Here is a 22,150-nt window from a genome sequence, read left to right on the forward strand (position 1 = left end):
AGAAGGTATTTTGAGCACTACAACCCTAAATAGGATATACAGCACTGCTCGACTGACTGCGCGAAGCGCAACATAACAAATGTTGTTGAGGTGGATTGAAATGGGTGTAATACCCAGCCGTATCCATTGGCGTCCAGCTGTGATCATAGTGTGACTTATACTTTATAGCGGTATACTACAAACTTCTTCAATGCTATTTCGTACTATGCAATCTTTCGAAGCACTTGCGACCAATCTTGATTTGGGGCTACAGTATCGTTCAATACTCTCATGACAAGCGGAATATATTTGCTGTCTATGGCCCCGAAGCCCTTGCCGGACACCCATCCGCTGTTGACGGCGAAGAACGTCGTCATCACACCTCATCTCAGTGAGAATCCAACCCAGTTTAGCTCGAGAGTAGTGCGCATACTGGCTGGTGATTTCAAGCGCCGGGTGGGAGGTAAGCTTCAGCTGAATGTAGTAAATAGCTCCCTGGGCGACCATATAATTCACAATGTGAAGCTATATGGGTCGGTCATCAAGGCGGCAAATTCCATAGAAAATCTAGATCCGTGTCGATAGGATCGGGCAAGGCGCCCAGGTCGCCAAGGAATGACCCAAAAGGAGCCATGGAAGTGTCGAAGGGAAGGGAGAGCCATTGGTCATCGCTGAAAAGGTCTCGACCTTCTTCAGGACTCGATGTTCGTACATGAAAGCCAATATTCTCGTCTCTTATCGGTAAGGGGGCCTCTGGATTCACTTCTTCCATATAATCCTGCCTGTTGGTGCTCCTGATCTGCTCCTCTCCAGGATCACTGCAAACATAGGATGCATCAAGGAGGGATTTCCGGAGACGGGCCACCACGATTTCCAGGAGCTTGGCATAGCGGCCACCTAAGTGAAGTTCGTCCTCAGCTAAGACCTCCTGTAACCCTTCGATTGTGGACTCTAGTGTTCTAAGAGCTGAAGAAAGTCGCACCCGGGGTGTCCCTAACGCCAAACCCTTTAGAAGAAAAACTGAGCTACTGGCCATCCGGAAAAATATACGAACGGGCATATAGCGCAATAGCCCACTATGGCTCAGTGTGGATATGTTGGCGAGGATCTGGGTACACCCGTCAATTACGGCATCGGTATATTCGCATGGAGAACTGATATCTCGCGGAGAGTTGAGGGCGAGCCTCTCCTGCATGCCGATGGAGTTTAGTATGGTATGGACATGCTGGTAATCAATGAAAAGGGTGTTGCTGAAGCTTGTCTGTTTTACTACAGGAACCTTAGTATATCTCGCGCTAGCTGGACTCACTGATGGCGATCGCGGAGTAAGCAAACCAACATACCTGTGATTGACTCATAGATAGATCTCCATTCGGAAAGCTCCTGACGTTTCGCATCAATCAGAGACCTGATCGAAGCACCAGGTCTAGCCTCTTTCAAGATGGCGGTATAAGTAGACGTTATAGATCTAAAGATCTGCATGAGCCTTACCCACAACCGCATCGGCGCCCACCATTCGTCATCCGCAGACAGGAGAACACTCGGCGAGTTGGGGTCCAAAGAAATGAGCGAGTCACATCCAATCCGTGCGGATACCATGTCTGAATAGACCAACAGCAGAGCTCGAAGTCGTTTTCGCCTCAGTTCCAGGGTCTCGTGATATACTCTGCTGTCTGATCGAGTCTGCGTCTGGACTGGCGCCAACGTAACTTCATCTCTGAATACCCCCAACTCATGGGCAAGGGCGACAGCTGCACTGAGGATCATCCAGGACATACGCTCGAGACGCTTGGTCGGCTCAATGACTTCATGTTGCCACTGAAGCGAGACAGAAGGCTCATGCTCGCTCTCCAGCTGCGGGTCGCGCACGTCCGGGTCTGTCATAATCAAGTCCGAGTCCCAACCATCGCTCTCTGGAGGGAAGTGTAATGACTTGGGGTACCATTCACAGAGCAGCAGCAATGCCTCTATCGTACCTAGGGTTCGTGTCTTGGCCTTGGAGAATTTTTCCTGCCCAAGCATGACTCGGAGCAAGAGGTGCTGGCAGTGTTGACTGAGACGGTGATGGATAAACGAGGATCGTACTCTCCCGGCGCGACCGGGAAGAATGTAATAACGTGAGGCGAGAAGGAGGATGGTGCAGCAAAGGAAGGGTTCTTGCGTAACAAGCCAGAAATGATTCGCGGGAGTGGCATAGAAATCAGTCAGGATTGGCGAAAGCGGGCTGAGGTGAGTGAAAAACCTGGCCATTATTAATTTGTAAGAATACAGAGGCTTGTTGAGAGGGCGACATAGTTACCATTCTATGAGAGAAACGGCCTCTTGGGCTGTAAACCACCCCATCCGAACAAAACGGCATGCATTCCACACACGGAGAGCATCTAGGTAACTATACTCCTCATTGCTGTCACTGTAAAGTCTCGACGACTGGGGTGTGGCGACTTCGGTGGGACGTTTTGACGGGGCCGCTGCTTTGAATAACAATCTCATGGCATCCTGTTCGTTGGAAACCACTGTTTCCATCATTGACTGAGAAAATTCCTTTCCACTAGTCAACCGCCTTTGTTCTGGGTCGACGTCTCGCTCTAAGCTGTCTTCCCTTCGGGCCTCATTTTCGCTATTCGGGTTAGTGACTGCTTACAGAGAATATCTTTGAAGATGGGACCCACATTGGGCTTCCTGAACCGTCGAAATCATGGATCTCTCTCATTCTTAGTGCTGAATCAGGTTCAGCATCCGGGGTGACTGGCGGTGAATATGTATCTAGGTTATTCCCTTTAGGAGTGCTTCGCGACCATGGTCGCTTGTTACTAGACATGCACTGGATACCCTTCTTTTCGCACCTGTCGCAGGCGATTGCATTGTCACTGCGCCTGCATTTAGTTTTGCGTCTTGCACAAGGGATGCAGGCCTGATATGCTCTCTGATACTGATACCGGCTTACTGCTCGACTGCGGGATGGTCTGGTGGGTTTGCGTTCCATGATGCCGGGGTAAGAGAGGATGTTGAAAAGGAGAGAGTGAAGCTGCAGTTCGGCAATTGCCAAATACCCGACACTTTTATATTGCACTAAACCTAATTTCGGGTGTGCTTGCCCCACGCTACTCAATCATTAATGCATACTACTTGCAACATCTGCGGTTAACTAAGTGATGTAGCGAAAATTAGGATCATCATCTCCAGCTTCCGTCACATCAATAGCATGTTCCTCACTGACGCGACCATGTACCCGGTTCCGTCGAGCATTTTCGAGCCTGAGTTTGTAGTGTAGCACGGCGCCAAGAACCACCACTAAGCCCGTCAAGCCTGCGCCCGCAGCACACCCACGCGTATAGTTGGGTGCATCAGTGGCCGGAAATAAAGAGCTGCTGACGAAGCTCGAGCACTGCCCGAATATCGCTAACACTGCCATCCCGGCTCCTCGTTTACTGTCGCCACCCTGGTTATTTAGTAACCAGGTAATGTTGATCGCGAGAGACGGGAACACTCCACATGTTGCTAACCAGATACCTGCATACCGTACCCCATCTGCACTAGCATCGTGTACACAGGCCAGCATCAAGTAGCCAACCAAACCTATTGTCGAAAATCCTACCACTACCAAGCCTCGGTTACCCAACCGGTCCGACAGGAAGGCGGCTGCCAGGCAGCAGATGAAAGATCCCAGATAGGGAGGGGCTGTGAGGCCCTGAGCGTGGACGGAGACGTAGCCCATATCTTCAATGAGAGTGGGCAGGAAGTTGGACAGACCCGCAAAGGAATAATTGCAACAGAAATGAATGATCATGTGCACATAGTTCTTATAGTCCAGGAGACCACTCCAGATTTGCTTCCAATGCACGCGGTCTTTCGCCGTGCGGTCTTGCGTTGTCAAGCGCCCAACTGCATCTGCTTGTTGCTGCTTATCCAAGAACCGGGCCGACCCGGGGCTATCCGGGAGAAAGAAAAACACAACGACGGAGATTATGACGGTAGGTGCTCCTTCTACATTCAAGGGTTATATTTGGAAATTCCTGTGGATGGTCCAGAGAGATGGACGAGACTCACCAATCAGAAAGAGATACTGCCATGGCTCAAGTCCATTCCGGATTTGAGTAATGCCATATGCCAGTGCAGAGGCAAAGCAGTTCGCGATTGGAGACATTCCTAGAAGTACCGACACGCGGAGCCCCAGCTCATGTCGTTGGTAGAACAGGGAGAGGAAATAAGGTGCCCCAGCACCGAAGCTGGCTTCGAACACACCCAAAAGGCACCGACACACAATAAGCTCACCAAGGTTGTGGACTGCTCCGCTACACATGGCAGCAGCACCCCAGCTGTATTCAAACGATAGTTAAATTTATATAATATGACGATAATACGATTGCAGGGACTACTCACCAGATGCACAAAACTGCCACATAATAGTGCGCGGGAAATAGTCTCCACAGAAGGTTTGTCCACTCAAAGACAGTATAGCACAGATAGAAGCTGTTCAGGACCCAGGACCAGTCTGAATCATCCAGATTTAGACTCTCTTGGAGCCCAGCAATCTTTGCGTTGCCGATGTTGCCTTCAAAATGGCATGAGCAATGATGAGGCGGAACGGAGACATGGTGCACTTACCGCGGTCCAAGTATGACAAAATATACAAGACGCAAAGGAGCGGCAATAGACGTCGGTCAAACTTTCTGGAACTTAGCTTCACTCATTTTATACCACACAGAAGGAATAGCCTACCTTCCGAACGATTGACTTTTGTCGTTCTGGACTGACTTGAACCCGTTGAAGCGTATGGTCCATGCAATCTGGATCCACTCCCTCAATGTGCTCACTACCTGGATCATCGATAGGTTTAAAGACTTGACTCATACTGTGTGAAGTTTTGCCTGAAAGATAGGGATGGTTGTACTTCCTCAACTGCAAAGTCCATGTTGCGCTCAATGGCCCCTTTTATAGGACCACGGTGCTATACTCCCATGCAGAAGGAGAGCCTGCATGGCCTTCCCCGCAATCTGGGGCCTACCAGGTCAATGGATCGCATTTCCCCACGGGGTTCATGCATCAAAACATGGACATGAAACTCTTCTTCCCTACTGCCGACATAGCGGAGCGGGGTGGCGGATATTGCCAAATACCCGAAGCTCGAAATATCCGCGGGGAATTGAGGGCTTCATAAAACGTCAAGTGAACGCGCACATTCGTCTCAGGCCCAATACTCTTGCAACTGAAGTATTTTGACCTACTCTATAAACGCTAAACCCAATCCTGACCATGTCTACCAGCGAAGTGCCTTACCCTTTCCAGTTCGACTCCCTGCGGACCCACGAACCAGGTATTGGACCCCAGAATGGCACCACGCAGGATGTGACTGTCAAACTGCCAAACGTGCGCGGCAAAATCCCATCGCTTCAGGCATCTCGGCTCCGTACGATGATGCTCGAGGCACATGGAGACCCAAACAAGATCCTTGCGCACGCATGCTCCTACGACGGTCTTTCCTCTCGCCTGGTCGAGGAGGCAGGGTTTCCCATGGTCTTCCTTGCCGGGTACGCGGTTGCAAGCTCCTACGGCCTCCCAGATACGGGGTACATTGCTATGGCTGAAATGTGCGACAAGATTCGCGATGCCGTCCGGCAGGTGTCAGTTCCGGTTATGGCGGATGGTGACACGGGGTATGGCAGTCCATTGAACGTCAAGCGGACAGTGGAGAGCTTTGCTGCTGCTGGCGCGGCTGGAGTTATGATTGAAGATCAGCAATGGCCTAAGAGTATGCCTGATCTTTTCTTTCTGTTCTTGTGTGACATACTAACCCCTTTTAGGATGCGGCCACACGAAAGGCAAAAACGTCGTGTCGCGCGAGGAAGCCTTTGCTCGGATCAAAGCCGCCTGTGACGCGCGCAATCAGGGCCTAGATATATTTATTCTGGCACGGACGGATGCTCTCATCCACGGGTGGGACGAAGCTATGTCCCGGGCAAACGAGTTTCGCCGTCTCGGTGTCGATGCAGTCTTTGTTGAAGCTTTGCCGGACCGCGAGGCCATGACACGCTGCGTGCAAGCAGTGGGCATTCCGACCTTCGCAAATATTATTGAAGGCGGTAAGACCGAAAACTTATCGGCCAAGGACCTCGCGGAATTGGGGTTCTGTGCTGTGGCGTATCCGTGGACGTTGGTCGCCGCACATTTGCGGGGACTCCGCGAAGCCCTTGATGGGTTGAAGCGGAGCATGACGGTTGGAGCGCCGCCTATGATACTGACATATGACCAAGTTTGTGAAGGTGTTGGGTTTAATAAGTACTGGGTGAGTGCTATGGTTCATGCTTTTCGCTTTCAGTAACTTCTGTTAAACGCTAATGTTCACAGGAATTGGAGGAGAGATATAAGTACGAGTGAGGATGGGAGACGAAATTTGGTTGTGATATGATCATATATCAGGTCAAGGATGCATAAGTGTAGTTACCTTTTTTCCAAACTTCAAGCAATACAGGTGGTTGGTTCTGGGCTAATTCCTTGTGAAATTTGGTCTGAGCTATATATCCCCTTAATGGAGTAGTATATATCGATTTTATGAAGTCTAGTGGCTGGTCTTATTTTGGATATGGGTAGGGTTATTTCGGGTATTGGAGATATTTGTACAGGCTATGAATCTCTTCTAACTTTCACCCTATGGGCATCGGAGTATATAACATACAAATTCATAGAAGCTGGACAAGCTACCTTATCCTAACCTAATATTGGGTTATCAGTACACGATGCAAGATGGCTAGGGATTTAAAAATACCATGATCAAAACGCGACTGTGCAATGATGAACGCCAGAAATCCCACATTACTGTGGTTGTGTAGATTGAGCCCGGTTACTATAGTAGCAAGGTATTGTTTGCACTGATATATCCAGACAACTAAAGCCTAGTCATGAAAACTCTTTGGGTCCACTCGAATACGGTCATGATATCGAAGAATGCTCAACTAACGTCCATTTAACCGCATTAAGGGACAGAGCTAAACTTCGAGATATCCAGTCCTACTAGGTCGGGACGGATCTTGGAGGCCCACAATAATACTCGTCAGCCGGGCCTAGTATTCACCAGGTTTGGAATATGAAGGACATACTATGGTGGCTGCTTTAACATTGACTCTTCTAGCATCCAGAAGCAGACTTTAGTCCAAGCTTTCCCAAGATGATTACATATCAATATTCCAGTCCAGCCTATGAAGCGGTATTGCTACAGGTGTATCACTTTCTATAAATTGACCTAGGTAAACAGCCTGTCGCAAATAGTATCTACGTCCCCGCTGTGTTTGATGCCTTCATCTCTAGTGCGAAGCGTATAGCGACTCCAATTATCGCCGGGTAATTGGTAATAGCCGCGCAAAGGCAGTCACGCAGGTACCCCAAATACCTTGCTGCCAAACGTGCTGCTTCCGGGCAAAAGTGACGCAAGCTGTGGTGCCGATCGATTGATCAACCCCAATGTCTAATATCTTGGCATCGATTGGGCCAGAGGGACATGGGGGGATCGGAATGCGCAGATCCCGATTACTCATTAACCCTTTCTTCTCGGCAGTTTCGAGTTACAAATTCCCGCATAGGGCTTGAACTGAGTACTGAGCTCTATGAAATGCCACTGCGTAAGAAGTATTCTTAATTGTTCAGCATCGAAAATATGACGTTAGTATATCCCTTATAAGGGGACTGCCCAAGTGGTATCACTGTTTTTCACATCTAAACTACTATCATCACTTAATTCTCCTTCGCCTGACCGTGGATACGTCCGTGACTGGCAACTTCGTCACCCCTGCAGATCGGCTCTTTGTATGCCTTGGCTTTGACTTGGCATCAAATCTATTTCTACCAGAAATTTTGCGCAGTAGCTGGAATAGCCAACAACAAGAGCTGGAGCTTTATCCACCTCATTATGGCGCAATTCATGGACGCGTGTGCTGCAGTAACAATATGCCACAGGAGGGGTTCAATAGGCACCAAGGCATAGCAACCAGCCCTGAGCGAGCCCAGCTTTTAGATTGCTCTAGATGAGGATTTGACTGGTGGATGTATTTGGGTCCAAACATTGAAGCATGAGTGTGGGACGGGATGACGTTCCCTTTTAGACCTAGATGGTTCCATTGTCGCCGATGTTGGAGTTGGAGTTGGAGTAAAAATGACCTATAAAGACCATGAGCTCCTAGGAAATATCGAGCCGATCAATTGCAGCTTAGAATTCATTCTTCAATTGCTAGCTTCACTCCTTCCAGACACCTATCAAGATGGTTCATATTTCCTCTCCTTTGATCATCAGCGTCGCCGTGCTGGCGTCTCTGGGACTTGGTCATCCGGGACACGATGTCAAGCATGAAGCTGCTGAACGGGCGGCGTTCCTCAAGCGTGCACCTGTGCAGTCACGCAGCCTCACTCAATGTGCTTCCACCCTCAAGGCTCGTGGAGTTGAAGATAGTAATGTCGCTCGGCGTGCGTAATGCCCTTCAGGACTTGCGTCAGGAGAGGGGACTGTCCAGTAAGTATTGAGCTAGAAGGGACACTTCCTTCCCTTAATTGATACCACTTTGTCCACACCCAGTACAGTCCCAACTAATAGGTTAGGCCCCCAATACCTCAAGGCTCGTGATCTGGACTCAGTCCTCGCCACTGATCACCATTCCAACTTGACCGGTGTCAACCCATCAACTGACCCAAGTGTCATCTTCGCATCCGGCGGCACCTGCATCGTCCAGCCCGAGGTGATTCAGGGTCCTTACTGTACGTCTTTTGCGCTATTCCTTCTACTGAAACAAGAACCTTACAATGTACACTGCAGACATCGCCGGAGAGCTCATCCGTCGTAACGTGGCCGAGGACCAGGCTGGTGTACCCTTGTTCATGGATATTCAGCTTATTGATATCAATACCTGCGAGCCTCTGCCCGACATCTACACGGACATCTGGCATTGCAACGCAACCGTACGAACCTCCCCAATATCATTGTTAATCTCAGTTTGAGCCTGAGCCTCTAACCTCTACTCCACTTTACGGGAAACAGGGTGTCTACTCCGGTGTAGTAGAGAGCGGCAACGGAAACGCCGATGACCAAGGTAACATCAACACGACCTTCCTGCGCGGCGTCCAGCCCAGTGGAGACGACGGAGTCGTACGTTTCGAATCGATCTTCCCCGGGCATTATGCTGGCCGAGCGGTTCACATTCATGGTACGTACACCTATACCCCTCCGCAATCGTTATCCTTCCATTTACCTCTTCGCTGTTTCGGAAGGCTTCGAAACTAATAAACCTTAAATGAGCAGTCGTGACCCACCCCGCCAACGAAACAAAAATCCTACCTAATGGCACCATCGCCGGCATGTACGACAGCCACTCCTCGCATGTGGGCCAGATCTTCTTCGACCAGGACTTAATTACCGAGGTCGAGAAGACGAGTCCCTACTCGACCAATACCCAAAGTCTGACTGAGAACGCCGACGACTCCATTTTGCAAACGGAGGCAGACACGACTGACCCGTTCATGGAGTATGTTCTTCTCGGTAACAGTGTCTCGGACGGTATCTTCGCTTGGATCTCGATTGGAGTTAATGCCAAGCGCGATGACTCGCTGTCTCCTGAAGGGTACTGGACTGAGGATGGAGGTGAGGGCAATGATGATTTTGAGATGAGCATGGCTGGTATGGGAGACATTGCTGCGGCACTTTCGAGCACGAGTGCATCTGCTGCTGCTACGGCTTCTGCTTAGTGTTTAGTGATGGTTGACTAATGATTGAAATGGCGGACTTGCTCTTAGCCATTGATGTTAGCGACGGAGATGTAGGGGGATATCCGAAGATTCTACGTTATACAGGATAAAGATGTACAATTGATAGCTAGTACGGTACTGTCAAAATATAACGGTATACTTGCACGGTTTCATCAATTTCTGAAACATAATCACCAGATTGTGGATATTGCTCGGACCTTACAAGTAAAAGCGAAGAGAATACCTAGTCTCTCTGTTACCGAATTAAGATCAATGACTATCCCTTTAAGTCATCCAAACAGTCTTGTGTAGAATAACATTTCGTCAAGCTGTGCCTCATACTAGCATATATCGAGAAAGGGAGATAAATGGCCGTTTTCCAAACATTATCATATCAAATGACGCCTTTCAGTTAAGCATTCCCGCTGGGGGTATTTCGACGAGAAGATTGGCGAGTCCAAGCTTTATCAGGCCAATCACTTTTTCCCAAGTCTCTTGCTGTTGATATCGTCATGGAGTAGTAGCAACCTTCTGCATTCTCATACCTCGCCCAGCTACTAAATTTTGCAGAGCGGGTTGAGCGATTTTTCTCCCACCCCATAAATCCCGAGCCACCTTCATGAAAGATTTGCCGAGCAAAATCCACTATGTTCCTGTGTGGACAGATGTTGATAGATCGCAAGCTCTTCAAAGGACATCCGGGTACGGTGTAGATCTCATAAAAATTGTACAGGCACAGTCTCTGGTGCGTATCATCGTACAAAAGATCAGCCCTGATTCTGACCCTAAACGAAGGGTTTGCGTTGAACACGCAGGAATGCTGAAAATCTTTATACGGCTTTTGGGTGGGAGGAACGCTACTGGACTTCCCATTGCTGACAGGAACGAACCTTTTTTCCTTTTTGCATAGCCGTATCAAGTCCAGTTTATCAACGAATGTGATTCTCGTACACGGGCAAATGTCAACTTCGCCAGCATATGGCATACAGCGTAAACTGCCTTTTAGAACGGAACATCCAGAGCAACATTTCGATTGCTTCGTATGCGTTTCCTTGAAATCACGTAGAGACCGCCATGTCAAAGCTGGGTGGAGGACTTGACAGTCACTGCAGTATCTCCAACGATCGCTCTCGAGTCGAAGTAGCAACTGTACTCTGGGTTGTTGTTCGATCTTGGCGAATATGTCCGTTCGTTTTTCGACGGGGAGAAGCTGATAAAGCTGGGTTTTCTGCTCCTCAAGGTAGGACTTGAGACAACATAGAATATATCGGCAGCTTAGTCCGAAACATATCTGATCTGGGGCGGATAGGAATGTGAATATGTTTTCCACCAGTCTCGGAGGCAGGGCACTGAATGAGAATCTCAGGCTGTGATTCAAATGAAGATTTGTCAATATAGATTGCATAGTGTGGTTGAAAGGCCTCCTGGTTTGAGGTTTGGGGGCCATGTCGAAATGTGATAACTTTTCGGACATATTCCAGCTGTTGGGATAAGCGCGATATTTCTTATTGGGTCTAGCGGTTAGAACTTGGGCGATAGCTGCAAGAGAGGGTGAATGCTAAACTTTCAAAGCAATAAAGGGAGGGGAAGTTATTATATTTGTAAGTCATCACAAGATACATGGAGCGTCTGTCGACATCATGTCGTAGGTGATGAAATAGATGCGCAAGCACCGGATCAGCTTTCCGCCTGTGGACGTCACCTAGCTCTCACTTCCGGACCACTGGCTAAACAAAACAATTTGGTATCCTTCAATTCCGTCACTCTTGCACAACATTTGGGCTTAGAGGAATGGAAGAAAGCAAGCCGACATGGAGGCCCACATGTGAACATCCAGCGTCGATTCGGGCAACAAAAGGTTAATTTCCCAGTCTTTTATTTCACTTTCATAATGATGAATTAGAAATCAAGATCTGTATCAGCCCATTCATCCCATGATATTTCTCAACCATGTCACGCAGTAACTCAAGAGTTGATACAGCTAGGCGTACATGGCGGCTTTATGGAACTTCATCTGGGTAATTATAAGTACTTTATCATAGTTAGTTTGTCGCTGGAATTACATATGCTGCTTACAGAAGTAATCCAGCACATACGACCACAGGGTGTGGAAAATAGGGCTTCCCGTCCGCTCAGCCGTACTCAAGCCACACGCCGGGAGGTTAGTAGTTGGGTGGGTGACCACCAGCGAATCCCTTCTGTTGTATGTACTATTTTGTTTTTGAACTCTTACAATACTGTGATTGTTTCATGTCATCAGTCTGACTGGATTTTGGTTTTACACGTCCCCGACCAATAAGCTGCTCACGTAGAGACTTCAAGATCCGTAACGAAGACTTGTGTGGGAGCTTTGATAATCCCCGACTTGGCGCCGGCGACGCATGGTTAGAACAGAGTTTAATCCTACTTAGCCGTCCAGATATTCACTTTCGAGGATCTCACGCACCGTAAGGCGTGCGTTTGGATCTGGGTGTAGAATTTCCACCAAGAATTGGATATCCTCATGCGAAACGCCCTTCTCTACCATGGTGTTTGCCCACATGTAAGCCGTTTCTGGTTGTGGGGTAGGCAAGATCCGGGCGCATTGTTCGTCTTCAGCATAGAATGGCAGCGATGACAAGTCAAAGTCAACTGCGAGCTGATCGCGAATGGCATCTCGCTTCTTTCTCATACTTCCAGTTCGGATTGAATCATACATTCCAGGTGATATGAAGTCCACCTGGGCCTGGAACAATTGGGCTAACTGTAGGTGATATCGTCAGAGAGAGCCACGCGAGGAAGACATCCGAAAGAGAATTCACTAACTATTATCCCCCAGGACCAAACATCCGTGCTCGAACTCCAAGGTCTCCCGAAGTGGACCTCGGGACTTCGATATGTGAGGGAGGTGATCTCTCTGGTAGATGGTTTGCTAACTATAAAGCATGTGAGATATATTGGTCAAGGATACAGGAAGGAATGCCACATACTAGAACCGCAATCTGCCAGTCTAACGATCAGATCACGGACATTCTCATTGGGCTTGGAGGGATCAAACCCTCCAAGTACAACGTTTTCCATCTTCAAATCTAGAACATGCTTAGCTTTGTAACCAAGCCTGGGAATTTATCTGACATTCAGTCTTACCTGTATAAACCAGTCCTTTCATATGGACGGTATAAATACCAAGGAGTACCCCCTTCATAATCCACTTGATTTCCTTCGTAGTGAACGGTCGGGCATTTCGGGCATCCCAGAGCGAGTCCGTGAATGCTTCAAAGACCATCATTGGTCCAGCAAGCTCCGACTCAGGAACGTAATCCACGAGTCTGCGAATCATAGAACCCTTTGCAAACAGTTTTCCATCTCCAGTTCATGCTTGAATGCAGCGAGAGCAGTAATGGGCGATGGACTGTGGTTGTTGTCTCCAGGCGGTATTTTGATAACGTACTCAGCATCAGGTCTAGAATCGTCTATCGCTAACCACACGTTTGAGGGTTTGTCGCGTGCTGGTGTTCCGAGAGGTCGGACAAGTCGGTATCGCGTACCTCTTTCGCCTTGGCAGATCAGCCCTGCGGATACGCCAGTAGATAGTGCAGCGGAGATGGACTTCGAACGATAAACATTTGGAAAGCCTGACGATATTACACGCGAGGGACGACATGAGAAACGCAGACATGGTGGCTTCAACTTAACAGGTGTGTGTGCGCGTGTGTTTACAGAATGTCAGCCCCTGCAGCCGACCGCGCCCTTTTGTGCCTGCCTTCCATACTCATTAGCCACCCACTTTTAGCCTAGCCGCAAAGTAACTCTATGGCGAGCTTTGCTTTCACAACATCAGGTGTCACCTTCTCTGGCTGAGGCTGGACTATACATAAGTACTGGAATGTCGCCTCATTCGAACAAAGCGAATTAGTACATTTCAACGTTCTCCGAGGCCATGACGCTTGACCTGGTTAAGTTGATCCTCCCAGCTAGGAAAGATCTGCGGACATCCTGTCACGCACGCATTTTCGCCTAGGCTGTCTGAGCCAACTTCTGACCGTATGCCATTTTCTATAGAGCAACAGCCTACCAGTATGGTCTGATAGAAAGTCCCATTGACCAACATAGTCTACTGCAAAGGTCAGCTACACCATTCCAGGGGCCAAGTCTTGGATTCTCGAGTTGACGGCCAATTAGACTCGAAGATCTCGCCATCTTGGGGTTTTATGACAGCTTCATGATCACGACTGGGCCTGAGCCGGTTTTCCAACTCCGGTTTACCATATCCGGGCCACTTGACCTGCCACGCCCCCGCCAATTCCTGAAAAATCTCCTCTGCAGTGACTGGTAGACGGTTGCGCAGGTCCGTGCTAATCGAGGACCTGAACTTGCCAAGGTGCGGATGTAAGCGGAGCAGCTGCAAAGAGCGACCCTGTTGGCCCATTAAGATGCGATAAAAAATTGCCTTGGCCAGCGATTCATCAATGGCCGAGTTGATCATGCAGTCCCGGATGGTCCATTTGGAGATCGGGCCGGAGTATGGGAAGAGCTCTTGTTCGTACTCGCTCAGCTCCCGCGGCGGAGACGGCGTCCCGTCGGCCTTACTTGCCGCCACGCAGTTAAGGACGAGATCCAACGTCTGCAAGACCGGGAACTTCGCCAGAGCGTCGTATGCTTGCGCCTCGATTGGGTGTCCTCGGTATCGCTGCACGCAGATACACAGCGTCTGCAGGGCAGGGCAGCAGGCTGCAATGTGGCTAATGACGGCTGAAGGGAACGTGGGAGCCCTCTGTCTTTTAAGTGAGAGTGGACGCGCCTCGTCGATTTGTTGAAACTGTGACTGCTTGTAGTACAATTTCAACTCGGTCAGAGTTAGGCCGTGTCGTTTCAGAATAGCGGTAGGAAGTATCGCTGGGTTATATCTTCCCAGAAGATAGAGGTAATTCAATGGCGGGAGTGAGCGAAACATCCTTCTGATTGCTCTTGGCCAGCATGAAGTGTCTTTTGGTTGGTTGAGTTTAAGTGTTAACCGCTTCAATGCCCGGAAAGGCTGCAGTTCAGTGATAGCCGTCAAGGCAGTCATTTCCTCGATGGTACCCGCAGCCCACTCAGTGAGATATGCCAGATCAGTAAGCTGGGACCACCTTTGCAGCTGTGCCGCAGTCATCTTCGTGTTCAATGGTAGCGAAAGTGTCTCCAGCTTTGCACGCGGAGCCTCGATGATTTCGCTCTCTGACAGCTGGGACGGGGACCAACTTGTGGATTCTGAGATTATCCAGTGCAAGGGTTTGACACTAATCTGCAGCGATAAATACTTTATATGTCGTGCCTGATGGAGAAGGTCCCACAGAGCACGATCAGGATTCTCTCTAAAGGTTCTCATATGTCCTTCATCATGGCATATGACTGTGACCGCATGTAGCACGGGAGAATGAAGCCATTCGGACCAATAGAGAATCCACCTCGGAGGAAACCGACTAAGCGTGAATATAGACACACGACAGGATGGATACACCTCCGCGACGACATCCAGAAGCTCAGCATACCGTGCAAAAGCCAGGATGCTCAACTGCTGCAGACAGGGCAACCGCTTCACCAGGGCAATGGTCGGGGTCCAGTCATCTCCAAACTCACACAGTAGTGAAAAATCGATATCTTCAGGGAGGGTCTGTTCGAGATAATCGCCTATACTCTCGTCCGGAACCGGTAGGTTAGTGTAGTAGCTTCGAGCAAGGAGTGTTAATTTCTTAACATGCGGTAAGATGCGGTTGACGTCTAGAAGTTGGAGTATGCGATTCTGGGGCTCAAGGGATCGCAACGGTAGTGTAATATTCTTATAGAGAATGGGCGCGACGATCTGACTCCACTGACGGTTGACGTGTGATAAGGCTCGCAGAGCTTCCCGCGACACGTCGCTCACCTAGACGCCGAGTTAGGAAATTCCAAAGAGAGGGCAGTAGCAGTCTTACTGCACCTGCCACATGTAACTTCAGCTCTGGTGGCAAACGATCCATGGCTCATAGTTGAGGTGGGCCAAATTGATGAAGGGGACAGCACAACGATGAGGGATATATATGTGAGTCACACGAACCAAGGGCCTGGCATTATTATCCGCCTCTCCACGTCACCGTAAGTACTAATTTTCAAGCAATTTGTCTCCCACTTAGTCTAATGCGCTGAATGGCTGACTCCGGCTAGTCTAAAGAGCCGGTTAATCTAAAGAGCATGTTCGTCGATTAAATCCTTTCTGTAGCCACACTCATCCTATATGGACAATACCATGTGAAGAAGTAGCGATAATGCACTTTCAAAGGCAGATAATCCCATGGTGAGTGCGGACAACATCACGCTTACAACAACTGGGTGGGTCTAAGAAGGAAAAAGGAAACGAGAAGAAGTTGCAATAATATTCTCAGAGAGCCCCCGAGCACAGCAATGTCACCAAGCACCCACAGATCCCTGCCAAGTCATCACAGGCACATCGACTCATAATTAGTCGTTGTCGGCACGATTTCAGTGATATAGGCTGCAATGTATTATCAGTTGATCCCATGGGTCACTATACCATCCAAGGAACCCGCCAAATCCAAATTCAAAGGCTACGTACTATGGCTTAATTTTATTATGAGTCATAACGAAGATAAGAAGGAGATAGAGGAACGCTCTTTGCAGTGTGATACTGACTGCATTTAGCCAATTATTGCAAAGTATTATCCCCGTGGCTTGGATGTTTAACTCCGACGGCACGGCATCACCATACTCTTTCAGTTTTGAATACAAGGCTAACCCTTTGGAAATGATTCTTTGTCCGACCCAGAACAGTTTATTACATTCCATTCCAAGGGCCAGAAACTGTTCATCCGGCCCAACAGACAACTTACTGGGCCAGGAGGAGCTCCATGTGGGTCCCGGAGGAGGTCCGAGATACTATAAGCTCGGGTATTCTGCTATCTGGCTCTTGATAATGCACCACTGACCACTCCGAGCTTCTCCCTGAAAGATAATAGTAGATTACTATCCCGAATCTAAGATACCAGAATATATACCAACCAACACTGGTAACCAGCCAATCTAAACAATGTCCGCAAACGACATCCGAGGTCGACTAGCCCTAGTCACTGGCGCTTCAGGAGGGTCAGTTTTATCCCGTAACTCCCGTGGAAGCTTGTCCCTGAATCGGCCCCGTATTGAAGCACTAGGGCTAACAAACATTTGACTATCAGCATCGGTTCCGCCTGCGCCCACAAACTCGCCGAAAATGGCTCCCACTTAGCCCTTACATACTCCACCAACCTCGCCGCCATACAATCACTCCACGCAGATCTACAATCCCGCCATCCCGATCTCCGCATCTCCATCCACCAAGTTGACCTCCGCTCCGCTACCGACATCACTTCATTATTCGACCAAATCATCGCCCAACATGATGGCCACAGTCCCGATATTCTCATCTCCAATGCCGGGACCGGTAAACGAATCACCAATATCTGGGACATCGATCTATCGGACTTTGACGACATGATTACCACTAATCTCCGCGCGTCGTTCATCCTAGTCAAAGGCGTGGTCGAGCACATGAAGGCACAGCGCTGGGGACGCATTGTTTTTATGTCGTCTATTGCGGCGTATGGTGGTGGGATTAATGGGTGTCGTGAGTTGCCCCCACTTTTCTATATAATATACGCGCATAAGAAAAGAGTATATTACTAATTATTTAAACTTGACTATTTAGATTACGCAGCCTCCAAAGGCGGCCTCACCGGCATGATGAAGAACCTTGCTACCAGATTGGCTGAGTACAATATTAGTGTCAATGATGTCGCTCCTGCTATGATTGGGGACACGGGGATGATTCCCAATGCTGCAGCGGTGCCGGAGGTGGTGAAGGGGATTCCGCTTGGGAGGTTGGGGACGCCAGAGGAGACAGCGAATGTGGTTCTGATGCTAGTTACGACCGGGTATATGACGGGACAGAGTCTTTTGTTGGCTGGAGGTCTGAGATGATAATTTGACTTTCTTATATGAATTGGTAGTTAGGGAATATCTTCATGCAGTAGAGTTGATGATGACTGTGGCTCTTAGCTGTTTCTGATGTTGTACAGGTTTGTTCCCTGGTTGAATTAAGCTCGATGTAACAAGTGTGCGCAGATAATGACGATTGATTTCATATTGGAAAGTCATCTATGGGGGATAAAGTCCTGATTTAAGGAAAAGTTGAAGTGCCAGCGTGGAGGAGTGTAAGCATAAATGTATTGAATCGCAGATATAATCCTCACTATGGGGTTTTAGACGATCGCAATATCATTGTTTACTTTTACTATCAGAAACTTAGAGACTTGAATCGAAGACAATATTGAATGATAAACCTGAAATAAAACACGTTGCATACAGTTATTCTACATCTCAACTACCACACAATCGGCTGACCCGTCAAACAGGCAGAACAACCTTGACCCCCATGTACTCTCGCTGATGCATAATCTTTCCATCAATAAGCACCTGGTCAGCTCCAAGTCGATTGCGCACAGTATCCGTTGGGTCTGTGACAGTGGCAATCTGGATCTCGCGCCATTCACGGTTCGTTGGGACCAATTGGCCCTGCGATGTGAGTCGTCGGAACTCCTTGTAGACACCTTGTTCCTCAACACATCCTTCGCGTTGGATAAGGGGAGAGTCTAGCAGTTATCAGCACACTTCAATTGTTTCTTCCTCTCAAATTCAAACACACTTACCATATGCAGGCGCCATTCTCAAATCACCAACTGAACTGTTGAACAGCACCAACGATAGTCGCTCCTCATTCAACTGATCCACGGGTGGCTTATACACGCGATGCCGAGTGGCCTTGAAATGTCCTCCCGACACAATCTCCAAAGTATCCCCGATGTTGATGACGAGCGCACCGGGCTTGTATGGCACATAGTACCATTGTTCATCACGGCCCCAGATCTGAAGGCACGAGATAGGGACGGAGAATAACAGCGTGGTCAAGCCAAAGTCGGTGTGTCCGTGCATACGGAGACCCTTCGAGGCCTCTTCAGTTTGCTTCTGCACTGGTCGGAATAGGGCATGTCGGAAGTAGCCTTCACCGGTTGGGCTGCCATGAGACTGGACGTTGTTCCAGAGGTAATCGTCGGATAGCTCAAGAACACGGGAGAAGAGGGTAAGGAGGCGTCGGTTGACAGACTGCGTCAGGTAGTTGCAGAAAGCCTCGATCTCATCCATGAATGGATGTAGACATGTGGGGACTCGGTTGATGTCCTCCCAATCCTGCTTGTACCAGTTGAATTGCTCAATTCCGTCGGCGGGGCCACGGTTGCGCTATATGTTGAGGTTAGTTCCTATAGCATTGGAGAAGGCTGGGGGTGGTGTCTTACCTTGAACCCGTACGGGTGCTTGTATCCAGACCAGAGACCTGTATCGGGGTGGAACAGGAGGCGCTCTTTGTCTTCCTCGCTGATGTTGTTGTAAAGATACTGTGCAAGTGCAAATTGGCGATGGAGCTGGAGATAAGACCTATTAGTAAGTGTAACATTGTCACTATTGAGGGCTTCCACCTACCTGCTCCAAGGAAACGCCGTAGTTCTCAAGGAAGAGGAAACCATCATCACGGATGGCGATTTTGACCTGTTGGATCAGATGATCTACTACTGCTGGGTCTTCTGAGTCGAGCAGCGAAAGATCAATTGACTTGAGCTGAGCAAAGTTGTGCTTCTCCTTTGTTACCGGAGGGGGAACCCATTCTGGCACAGATGGCTTCCCCGGCAGGTCAGCTGAAGGAGGGTTGAATGGAGCTGTGGGCGCCATGATGGTTTTTGAACAAGAAAGATTGATATTGTTTGATCAGTGATATGCAGTGACTGTGATATGGCTATTTGCTATCTCTTCTACTCCGAATTGAAGTCTGATTATATACACGTCTAGATTGAGACTATCTCGACGTCCGCCATGCCCAGATTACCCAAGCCATGTGATACAGTTCAGGGGAGCTCTTCTGGCAGAGGGGCCCACGGGATGCGTACAGTACTGCCTCTGGAGCAGTAACAGATGAAGCAATGGCATGATGGATGCTTATCGAGCCTCGCGTTCTTCCTCCAAACCAAGCCTCCTCCCTCAATGGCGCTGCTATTTTAGCGTGTCCGATAGGGTTGCTCTCGGATCGCCGAAGGTGGTTAGTTCGTGCCGATCAACCCAGCAAGTCAGGTATAATCGTGATAACGATAAGGGAGGAGCTCCTCCCACAGCCTCCGCAGTGCAGGCTTGGCATCGCCATTCACGAGACATGCCGCAACAACTGGACTAGCAGAAAAAGCCATTTAAAGGGGAGTTGAATGACATTGGCATTCTCCATTCAGATCACAAGCACTAATCTCAGAGTGTCGAAGATTACCACATCCAAATTCATCCAATCAAGATGTCGCGCCAACTTATCTCGAGCGAGAAGTTCCCTCCCAAGCCTCACAACTGTGAGTAGCTCCCCCAACTTGTTTGTTACCAGTTAAGGGCACTGGCTAACTTGTATTTGCAGGCCCCGCAGTCAAAGTTCCCGGACTTGTTTTTTGTGCCGGTCAAACTGCCACTGGAGAGGTTAAGCAAGCCACAGTAAGCATGCCCCCACTCAGCGTCTCCCTGGTATAAGTTCCAGTTTTCTAACCAGCTCAACAGCGAACTGTACTCCAAAACCTCAAGGAGGTGCTCGAGCTATCCGGGTCGTCGCTCGAGCAAGTAGTCAAGTACAATGTCTACCTGGCAGACATGAAGGACTTTGCTGCCATGAACGAGGTGTATATCGATTTTCTGCCCAAGCCAATGCCTTCTCGGTCGTGTCTGCAGGCAGTTCCTCCGGGGGATGGGACGGTCATTGAGATTGAGTGTATCGCACAAGCTTGAGTCATTTGGTTAATATTAGAAGGTCGTCAATGCATAAAAATAAATTCTCATCACATTTTAAATAGAAACTTTTGACTCTGTCAAACACTTTACTCAGTAGTGAATTTTCATGCTTTAGCGCTCCTTGCGTACATGCCTGTGCTGCGCTGAGTTTTAATGTCTAGCACTAGGAATTAGTTCAATAGTTCCAGTCGTGCTGTGTAACTGAGTATACAAAGCCGACGATTATGTAGAAGCTAGCTCGCAAGTCAGCTGGGTATCACACTGCTGTCAGGTGACTGCGTGATTGGTCTTCCCCCACTTTCTCTTCTTCCCTCTCCCTCTCTTGCTTCACTATATCCCTTCGTCTATTTTTCCTATCACTTCATTATCAGCTCACTCAAATTCGTCAATCCTATTTCTATTTGGTCATGGCTATAAGCAGTACATGTCATTAGCCATTCTACAGCAGAAGAGTCTTCGATACGAGGCAATGCTCTCATTCTTCTAGTTCAGCTAAATGACAATGATTTTATTCTATACAGTCCACTCTGTTCATGACCTTGCTACCTCAAACTCTGCCATATACCAATTCTGAATCGCTTTGGTGTCGCCTGTGATAGCGACCGTGTCATATGTCTTTCTAGCCTCCTTTGCCAAACTCCCATTGTTAACCATTCTCCCTGCCCACTTGCCATGCTTCCTCGCCGCCGCAACAATCTTCTCAACTGCAGCAACAAACTCCGGCTCATCTCCCCGTGCAGGCACGTATCCGAGGAGAGACTGTGCCAAGTCATTGGGTCCGATGAAGACAAGATCCACACCCGGAACGGCGCAGATTGCGTCGACATTCTCCACACCAGCACGGGTCTCAATTTGAATCATGGTTATGATAGTCTCATTGGCTGACTTCATGTACTCGGGCGTAGTCAGGCCGTGACCGATGGCAGGAAAGGCGGACCCTTGCCCCCGCAATCCCTGTGGCGGAAATTTGGCAGACGCCACCACTTGTTGTGCCTCTTCGACGGTGTTTATTTGGGGAACCATGATGCCGTGGGCACCCGTATCGAGCGCACGTTTGACAATGTCATGAGTGGGACCGCGAATGCGGATGATGGGGGATACACCCAGGGAGGAGATGGCTGCGACAGAGTTGTGCATGGCGTCGTCGGAGATATGACCATGCTCGCAATCAATGATGATACCGTCAACCCCGGTCAGAGCGACAATCTGAGCCATGCGCACGGAAGGGAGGGCCATGAAAGTCATCAACGGGTATTCTCCGGCTTTGATCTTGTTCAGAAGCCGCAGCCGAGGGTTGGAGATCTTGGTTGTGAGAGGAGTGGGGTAGGTCTTCGTGTAAGTCATCGTGTCGGTGGTATCAGGAGGATTCTGTGTTAGGCAATGATGACTCTTACTGGACTCGCCGACATTGTCAGTTAAGTAGTTGGTCTGCTACAAGGATGTCGGTCGTGTCCAAGAGAATTCGGTCATGCGGGGAGTTGAACGGGAGGAGTGTTTAGCGCTCCGGGAGGAGCTCCGCCGATCCATCTCAACTCCTCTTCCTCCTCCACTCCTCCAGCAAAGGCTTGTCACACATGGACTGAACTGAGTC

At 49.0% G+C, this 22,150-nt stretch overlaps 10 protein-coding genes across 10 annotated transcripts; 4 read left to right on the top strand and 6 right to left on the bottom strand.

Moving 5' to 3' along the window:
• Positions 1-520: 520 nt before the first annotated feature.
• On the bottom strand, positions 521-2,962 carry BO87DRAFT_410819 (Zn(II)2Cys6 transcription factor; the record flags this gene model as incomplete). The annotated part of the gene is made up of 4 exons (XM_025626378.1): positions 521-1,248; positions 1,323-2,221; positions 2,279-2,596; positions 2,649-2,962. 4 exons carry the CDS (start codon positions 2,960-2,962, stop codon positions 521-523), a joined length of 2,259 nt encoding a protein of 752 aa, XP_025474507.1.
• A 162-nt stretch (positions 2,963-3,124) lies between these two features.
• On the bottom strand, positions 3,125-4,830 carry BO87DRAFT_449655 (MFS general substrate transporter; the record flags this gene model as incomplete). Its single annotated transcript, XM_025628370.1, has 5 exons — positions 3,125-3,963; positions 4,027-4,295; positions 4,360-4,531; positions 4,585-4,660; positions 4,699-4,830. The coding sequence occupies 5 exons, from the start codon at positions 4,828-4,830 to the stop codon at positions 3,125-3,127; spliced, it is 1,488 nt and encodes a 495-aa protein (XP_025474508.1).
• Positions 4,831-5,097: 267 nt separating this feature from the next.
• BO87DRAFT_449659 (isocitrate lyase/PEP mutase family protein) lies at positions 5,098-6,354 on the top strand (the record flags this gene model as incomplete). Its single annotated transcript, XM_025628371.1, has 3 exons — positions 5,098-5,728; positions 5,781-6,262; positions 6,325-6,354. Exons 1-3 carry the CDS (start codon positions 5,233-5,235, stop codon positions 6,352-6,354), a joined length of 1,008 nt encoding a protein of 335 aa, XP_025474509.1. The 5' UTR covers positions 5,098-5,232.
• Positions 6,355-8,228: 1,874 nt separating this feature from the next.
• BO87DRAFT_449664 (intradiol ring-cleavage dioxygenase) lies at positions 8,229-9,840 on the top strand (the record flags this gene model as incomplete). The annotated part of the gene is made up of 6 exons (XM_025628372.1): positions 8,229-8,430; positions 8,461-8,476; positions 8,558-8,718; positions 8,777-8,919; positions 8,999-9,164; positions 9,260-9,840. The coding sequence occupies 6 exons, from the start codon at positions 8,229-8,231 to the stop codon at positions 9,700-9,702; spliced, it is 1,131 nt and encodes a 376-aa protein (XP_025474510.1). The 3' UTR covers positions 9,703-9,840.
• Positions 9,841-12,062: 2,222 nt separating this feature from the next.
• On the bottom strand, positions 12,063-13,360 carry BO87DRAFT_410820 (kinase-like protein; the record flags this gene model as incomplete). The annotated part of the gene is made up of 5 exons (XM_025626379.1): positions 12,063-12,445; positions 12,508-12,617; positions 12,829-13,047; positions 13,095-13,253; positions 13,330-13,360. The coding sequence occupies 5 exons, from the start codon at positions 13,358-13,360 to the stop codon at positions 12,110-12,112; spliced, it is 855 nt and encodes a 284-aa protein (XP_025474511.1). The 3' UTR covers positions 12,063-12,109.
• A 415-nt stretch (positions 13,361-13,775) lies between these two features.
• Positions 13,776-15,680, bottom strand: BO87DRAFT_449684 (uncharacterized protein; the record flags this gene model as incomplete). Its single annotated transcript, XM_025628373.1, has 2 exons — positions 13,776-15,586; positions 15,636-15,680. The coding sequence occupies 2 exons, from the start codon at positions 15,678-15,680 to the stop codon at positions 13,808-13,810; spliced, it is 1,824 nt and encodes a 607-aa protein (XP_025474512.1). The 3' UTR covers positions 13,776-13,807.
• A 1,064-nt stretch (positions 15,681-16,744) lies between these two features.
• Positions 16,745-17,670, top strand: BO87DRAFT_410821 (SDR family NAD(P)-dependent oxidoreductase; the record flags this gene model as incomplete). Its single annotated transcript, XM_025626380.1, has 3 exons — positions 16,745-16,800; positions 16,890-17,317; positions 17,399-17,670. The coding sequence occupies 3 exons, from the start codon at positions 16,745-16,747 to the stop codon at positions 17,668-17,670; spliced, it is 756 nt and encodes a 251-aa protein (XP_025474513.1).
• Positions 17,671-18,096: 426 nt separating this feature from the next.
• Positions 18,097-19,473, bottom strand: BO87DRAFT_449686 (gibberellin 3-beta hydroxylase; the record flags this gene model as incomplete). The annotated part of the gene is made up of 4 exons (XM_025628374.1): positions 18,097-18,341; positions 18,399-18,987; positions 19,044-19,169; positions 19,228-19,473. 4 exons carry the CDS (start codon positions 19,471-19,473, stop codon positions 18,097-18,099), a joined length of 1,206 nt encoding a protein of 401 aa, XP_025474514.1.
• Positions 19,474-19,950: 477 nt separating this feature from the next.
• BO87DRAFT_369803 (RidA family protein) lies at positions 19,951-20,727 on the top strand. Its single transcript, XM_025622001.1, has 3 exons — positions 19,951-20,132; positions 20,195-20,268; positions 20,332-20,727. The coding sequence occupies exons 1-3, from the start codon at positions 20,081-20,083 to the stop codon at positions 20,554-20,556; spliced, it is 351 nt and encodes a 116-aa protein (XP_025474515.1). The 5' UTR covers positions 19,951-20,080; the 3' UTR covers positions 20,557-20,727.
• Positions 20,728-21,068: 341 nt separating this feature from the next.
• On the bottom strand, positions 21,069-22,131 carry BO87DRAFT_198649 (HpcH/HpaI aldolase family protein). The gene has a single exon (XM_025618531.1). The coding sequence runs from the start codon at positions 21,901-21,903 to the stop codon at positions 21,091-21,093; it is 813 nt and encodes a 270-aa protein (XP_025474516.1). The 5' UTR covers positions 21,904-22,131; the 3' UTR covers positions 21,069-21,090.
• Positions 22,132-22,150: the final 19 nt, after the last annotated feature.

Source organism: Aspergillus neoniger (assembly GCF_003184625.1).
Source record: "Aspergillus neoniger CBS 115656 unplaced genomic scaffold BO87scaffold_55, whole genome shotgun sequence".
Classification (NCBI taxonomy): Eukaryota; Fungi; Ascomycota; class Eurotiomycetes; order Eurotiales; family Aspergillaceae; genus Aspergillus; species Aspergillus neoniger.